The 7114-nt window shown below is 42.0% G+C and overlaps 1 protein-coding gene across 1 annotated transcript in view; it reads left to right on the plus strand.

The window, feature by feature from the left end:
* fam171a1 (family with sequence similarity 171 member A1) overlaps positions 1-6994 on the plus strand; it is a 28235-nt gene extending 21241 nt beyond the window's left edge. Inside the window, exons 6-9 of the mRNA XM_054783094.1 lie at positions 2022-2138; positions 2209-2323; positions 2437-2554; positions 4390-6994. Coding sequence (XP_054639069.1) covers positions 2022-2138; positions 2209-2323; positions 2437-2554; positions 4390-5874 — 1835 coding nt within the window. The 3' untranslated portion in view covers positions 5875-6994. The remainder of the gene's footprint in view (positions 1-2021; positions 2139-2208; positions 2324-2436; positions 2555-4389) is intronic.
* The last annotated feature ends 120 nt before the right edge of the window (positions 6995-7114 follow it).

Below are 7114 nucleotides of genomic sequence, written 5' to 3' on the forward strand. Positions count from 1 at the left end.
TTGTGGCTCATTGTTCCCTTTTCAGCTGGTTCATCCTGTCTGTCAAGTGGCTCAGTACAATCAAAATAGAAGGGAAACCAGTTAGGATATTTTTGTTTTTATTTTATTGCCATTTGGAGGTTCTCATTTATCTTATGTTTTGTTGGTCTGATAATCAGCCTACACCAGGGGTGTCCAATGTGCGGCCCAGGAGCCATTTGCAACCCCCGGCTGTTTTTTTTTTTATTGGCCCGCAGCACATTCTAAAAATTAGAATTTAACAAGAAAAAAAAAAAAAAACAACAGCAAAAATGGAAAAAATCATCAGCAGTAATTTTATAAGAATAAAGTCAGAATGTTAAGGGGATAGTTTGGATTTTTTGACATGAAGTTGTATGACATCCCCATCAGCATTGTAGTGCATCAACGGTGACCTACCCCCCCACTTTCTCCCGTGAGCCGAGTTCTGGTCAGATTTTGGTGATGAGGGACGTAGTTACGGTTAGTTGGTGGGGCCACTTAAGTAAACAGTCCGGCTTCTCAAAACAATATGCGTTCAGAAGAGTAACACATTTGCATCACGAAAATGCCTCCTCGAAAAAATCTGACTTCACAATTGCTCGGCTTTTGTCTTTCTCTCTCATCGTATCACTGCGTCCTTTACATGTGCGGAGAGGGACGTTATGACAGCACCAGTCACTGTTTATGCAGTACACTGTTGATGGGGATGTCATACAACCTCATGTCAAAAAATCCAAACATCTCTTTAAGGGAATAAATAATAATGATTTTAGTATCAGAAATTTGAAATGAAAAAAATGACCATTTTCAAAAAACAATGTTATGAGAAACAAACAAAACAACATAATTTTTTGGAAAATTAGGTTGTGGAAAAAGTCATAATGTTACAAGAATAAAGTCAAAATATTACGGAAAATAAAATCTTAATTACAAGAAAACGAGAAAAAAGACACAATTGACGAACCTAAACTTGTAATATTATGGAGAAAAATGATGTCATTTTAGTAGCATACGGTTGAAATATTGAAGAAATATGTTATTTAAAAAAAAGTCGTGATATGAAAAACAAAATAAAGTTGTAATTTTTGGGAAATTAAGCTGGGGAAAAAGTTGTAATATGGGAATAAAGAAATTTTACGAAAAGAACATTTACGAAGAGTATTTGAGAAGAATGTTTAAATATTTGGGGGGGGGGAGTAGTAAAAAGCAAAGTTCATCCTAATAATAGTATTTGTCACCTATGTCACATGCGTTTTTTTTTTTTATTTAAGTTAATTTTTTGTTAATTTTCATTTATAGTTGATTACATTGCTCTAGATGAGGAGTTTTCAAACTGTGCGCCTCCCTAAGAGAATATAATTTGTTTGGGGCCTTCTCCACTCCCAAAAACCTGATGATCTTGAGCATATTTTGTGGGGTTTTCTGCTACTCCATACTCCCTCTCATTGTAGGCAATTCATTTTGCCTTTAAACACAACTGAAGTTAGCTTAGCACATTTGAAAAAGACGTTTTTCTCTTTGTCAAGCCATCTGGTGCCTCGCAGGCGAGTCCAGCGTCACACTTTGAAAGTCTCTGCTCTGAATTATGCTGGAAGTCATCAAAATTGGATAATCCAACATTTTGAAAACATTCCATCAGAGAAACCGTGGTTATTTAAAAAAAAATCTCTTAAGTTGTTTAAAATCACTTTTTTGTGTCATTTCCTATTAAAAATACCCAGACAGCTAGTAACTAGTAACTCTAAATTTGGCCAGGGTATGAATAAGTTGGGCCTTAACTGTGTAGGTAATTGGGAACAACGAGCGAGTGACTCCTTTTGACTTTTAATCCTACACCGCCATCTTGTGGACGAGTCGCGTACTGCCACAATTTCAACCAATTTTGGTTTTGATTTTTCACTTTTAAGTATTAAAAGAAGAATCTCTTGAAACAGTATTTTATGCTCAACCAAGTAGAGAGTACTACATGAGTCTGATGAATAGTGCAGTAAAATACTTGGGAATTTGTGATTTTTGTATAGGTGGCTGGATAAAGAGCAGTTGGGGTCACGTGCGAAGGGTCGACAATCAACTCATCCTGACCTACATTGCTCCACAGCTGGGATACTGGATGGCCGCCATGTACCCACCTCACTCAGGTGAGAATCACCATTTCACCCTTACCCAATTTTCAGTTTTATTTACGTGTTCCTTTTGTCTTTCCAACAGGTCCACTGGTTGATAAAGACATCAGCATGTACCACACGATGTTTCTACTGGCCATTCTTGGAGGCATGGCCCTCATTCTGCTGTGTCTGCTGTGCGTCCTTCTGTACTACTGCAGGTGTGTGATATGTTATTCTGGTGGCACTGACACGAGATGAATTGGAATGTCTTCATGGTCTATTTCCTTTTATGGTTAACTGCTTCCTCTTCCGCGTGTCCCGTCTTCTGCAGGCGTCGTTGTTTGAAGCCCAGGGGCTCGCACCGCAAGCTCATACTAGCCTCTGGTCTGGACAGCAGCAAGAGAGACCAAGCCACCTCCATGTCCCACCTCAACCTCATCAACAATGAGGTAAGTATTCTATTATAATGATGTACTTACACTGTTGCAGACCCAAAAATGACATTTTATAAAGCAAGTGTTCGTCATCAACATGCATCACATGTATAATATGTCCATGTGTTAAGGTGTTTCAAATCTTTTTGACATAATACACAGTGTGTGTGTATTAGGGTGGTCCTTATTTTTCCACTACTTCATGTTTTCACACCACGATTATGTTTGTATAAATAAACATTTTTATCAATGTTAATTGATATTTAGAGGTTGCTTAAGACGTTTGAAGTTTAACGGAAAGCTGCACTTTTTTTTTTTGGGAACGTTGCCCATCATCCACAATCCTTATGTGAGACTTGAACACATTGGTCTTTCTCTTTTCTGTGTGTTCTAAAAATACAAAAACAGCTAAAAAGAGACAGCCAAGAATGCACGTAAACACTTACTACACCTATAAAGCCCTCCAAAAAACACCTACAACGCTCTATTTACATAAATATTACCTGCATATTAACCAAGCGACAGCTTCATTGTTAATTTATTATTGTTAACATTGTTACGCCAAAGAACTACATTGCTGGTGTAGTGACACCTCGCCACACCACACCGGAGACTAGCTTCAGCACACACTAGCTCATAGCAGGTCAGCGCTGCGCTCACAATGCCTGAGGCCACTACAGAAAGGTAACGCTACATATTGGCACGGTTGCCACTGCTGCTGTGTTTTTATTTCTGAGTTTGGAAAAGTTAACGCTAGGTGTAGGCGTTCCTTTCTATGTTGCAATGTGAAATCAACGTGCCCGGGAAGGAAATTCCAGTAATGCTTAAGAATGACCAAAATATGATAAAATACTGTAAATATTACAAGTTATCATGAATGTGCCTGTTACTACATGGTTACAGCATGTACAGTATATAAAACCTTGTTGGAGGTTTTTAGAGGTGTTTCAATAGCAGGCTTTCTAGGCAGAATAGGCTTGTACCATTACATGCATTAATAACCTGCCTCTTATTTAGCTGTTTTTATATTTAGAACGCACAGAAAAGAGAAGGATATACAGTATGTGTGCATGTCTCACATAAGGATTGTGGATGACGGGCAAAATTCCAAAAAATGTTTTCCTTTAACACATGCTATGCATATTAAGGATTTTTGCGTATCATGTGCTAAATTGTGATAGCCTGTATAATGGTTTTATAATGTATGCTTTGGTTTTATAATGTATGCTTTATGGCAGTAGTGGACTTATTTGACTTATACTCAATGTTTATTGATTATTGGTGACCACATGTGGTGATTTTACCAACACCACCTAATGAATCTTAACATGGGCATTACATATAGTCCACCCATGCAAATTTACAAGGCTGATTTTCTGATCTCACCTGATGTGAGCAATTTTCATAGCAACTTCTTTTGATTTGAAATAATAAACAAATCACAGTAATCTTAATACTAGTACTAATAATAATAACCCAGGTTTGTTATTACTACTGTTGTTAATATTGTTATTACAAGTTACCTGAAAACTACAAATTTTGAAACCAGTTATATAAATTCATTTTTAAAAGCAAAAAAACCCCACTGCACTGTTTTTCAATTAGTTTGATTGATTTATTGATGGCTATTTTGCTTTACATTGTTATAGAAGTGATGGGTGCACCAGACAATATCTCCAACCCAAAATTGTATGCCACTTTCTTGCGTCACTTCCAGCTAAAAGATATCTATTCAACAAATACAGATCCGCTTTAACTTCCATTTTGTGCTTCAATGTATTTTGGAAGTTAAATTCAGGTCTTGCCATGGATCATGACCATAATCTTAATTTTTTTTCCCTCCTCCTTAGGTGCATCTAGAACTCGTTTCCACGGGGACAGAGCCTGACATGACCACGCCGATGCTGAAGGCTTCCTCCTATGAGCGTAGAGACAATCCACATCCACATAGCCTGATCCAGCACAGCAAACACAGCCGCTCTTCCCTGGGCAACAGCCACCATGGCTCCTCTCTGGGCAATCTGACGCCTCGCAGCAGAGACTACAGGCAGTCCGTGGAGACGGTCCAGCTGAAGTCTGCCCTTTCTTGCGGAACGGACCGAGGCTACCGTCAGTCGTACACATCTGTCTGCTCTTCCAGTAACCACATATCCGATGGATTATCAACAGCAAACCACGCCCTGTTGTCTGAACACGAGCTGAGCGGTGTTGTTTCTCCTTCCTCTCCCCCTCACTCGCCCAGCAGAGGAGAGGGTGGTGAGTGCAGAGCTCCTGACTACCTCCTCTCCCGCTCTGTGGACCACCTAGAGCGCCCCCCTTCGCTCTCCCGACCAGGCCAGCTGCTCTGCTGTGCCTCAGTAGACCTGCTGAGCAGTGGTGAAACCTACCCAAGGGTGCGCCCCACCCTGGTCATCCCCGCTCATTACATGCGCCTGCCTGGGGAGCACCCTCTGTCAGGACAGGCCCTCCTGCTGCAAACTGACCAGCAGAGTGACCTGGAAACCATCCAGGCTGAGCTTAATGCCTCGCAGCCCGCGCAGCCCCTGAGACAAACCCCGAAAGACTGCACCCCAGGTCCTTCTGAGCAGGGTGACGGAGAGAAGCTGGTAGAAGCTTTGTCCATCCCGGCAGCGCTTGGAGAAACTGCTCTGGTGGAAATAAACAGCGAGGACACTCTCTTGGCTGAAAAGACTTTAATGGCGCTCCGAGGCGGGAAGCCTTTGCCTCACCCGCGAGCCTGGTTTGTATCGTTAGACGGCCGCTCCAACGCTCACATACGCCACTCCTACATCGACCTTCAGCGGGCGGGTTGCCACAGCAACACGGCAAGTACCGGCGGTCAGCAGGGGAGTGGGCGGAGGCACGGCAGCAGCAACGACGCCAGTCTGGACTCCGGTGTGGACCTGAATGAGCCACGGGCGGGTCGCAGGGGCAGAGACGTCGAGCAGGAGGAGAGAAGAGTTGAAAATGAGGGGTCAAAGGGTACAGCGCCAACAACAGCCTTCACGCAGCTGGTGTATGTGGATGATCTGGACGGGGGGGGGAGCAAGGAGACCCTCAAGTACGACTCCCAGGACAGCAAATTGGGGTCGGTCCAGTCTGTCACAAGAGAAACTGAAGCTGCACAAATACACAAGGAACCTCCTTCACTATCTTCATCATCACCTGCATCTTCTCCTCGTCCTCTGTCTCCTCACGACAACGTGACTCTCAGGAACACACTGCTGTCCGTCTCCCCCAATGACGACGCTGCACCCGAGGACGGGGAGGAGGAGAAGAAGAGCCCCTGGCAGAGGAGGGAGGAGCGACCCCTGCTGGCCTTCAACCTCAAATGAATCCTCAGGTGAGCACAGGATATGACCATTCTTTCTTTCTACATAGCACTGACGTCAGCACTGGGTCTACAAATCAAGGGACCACTCATATATTTTACAAACTTTAGGGTCCATTTTTTCGAAAGGACCACTAACGTGTTTCCTGGAGGACGTTTTTTTAATATGCAAAACAAAGATATGCCTTTTTAGGAGCTGTCGTCCACGCAACGGATGGGCGATTCTCACAAAGGATGGACAACAGGAATCTTTTTCCTTAAGCCATATTGGCCTCAGACCACTGACAGGAAACAGTGAACTTTAAACCATTTTTGCCTGACAGTGTCTTCTTATGATTCCAGCCCACTCCCACTCAACAAGTCGCCCTTAGCACATATACATCACGTACTTTGGGAGGGTTTCTTACAAGACTTTAAATTAGCCCACCAGTTCACCAACTTTACATACAGTATGTGGCTTGGACTCGCAGGTCAAATAAAAAAATGTAATCCCAGGAAATCTTTGATGAATACATTTAGTATATGTACAGTTATTCTTTCATACATGTATGTTTCTAGTATCATTTTGTTTGCATAAAATTTAAAAATCACTGGGTATGATTCGATGGAGCCCGATGTATCACCAGTGGTCCTTGCAACACAGTTTGAGAATCAATGGAGCCTGTCAGGTCTGAAGGGTGTTTTTTTTTTTTGTTTTTTTTTTGAGGAAAACACAAAAACCATTATATCTGCACGGCAATGTGTAATGGGATAATGTGACTCAGCTGCAAGGCAAGGATGGAATACCACTATTAAGTCCCAAGTGATACTATGAAGTCTAATACTATGACTGTTTTTTGTTTGTTGAAGGAGTTGAATCACTGATGGTTTGTTTTCTGTAAAGGCTATGCATCACTTTTTATACACCTGCTTGAGATGCCTTTTTGTGTCATTTTTACTGATTTTAATTGCCAGCGTGAAGTATTTTAACCCGATGAGGCTCTCCAAATATATGTTAAGGGCTTTTCTTCATCACTTGCCTTTTCTTATGTACTTTTTTTAAACCTGAAACCAAACTGTTTTGCTTGCAGTATTCCCCCATGTCCCTAAGTGCCTTTTCTTAAGATGCAGATTTCCAGATTTGATCACTGTTTATTTATTTCTCACCCTCTTTTGCCTTCACCTTTTCTGCTCTACCTCCGTACCTTTCCGCCAGTGACTGAAGGTATGCAGTAAAATGTAACTACACTGCGCACAACTCACAG

The sequence above is a fragment of the Dunckerocampus dactyliophorus genome, chromosome 7 (genome assembly GCF_027744805.1).
Source record: "Dunckerocampus dactyliophorus isolate RoL2022-P2 chromosome 7, RoL_Ddac_1.1, whole genome shotgun sequence".
NCBI classification, from domain to species: domain Eukaryota; kingdom Metazoa; phylum Chordata; class Actinopteri; order Syngnathiformes; family Syngnathidae; genus Dunckerocampus; species Dunckerocampus dactyliophorus.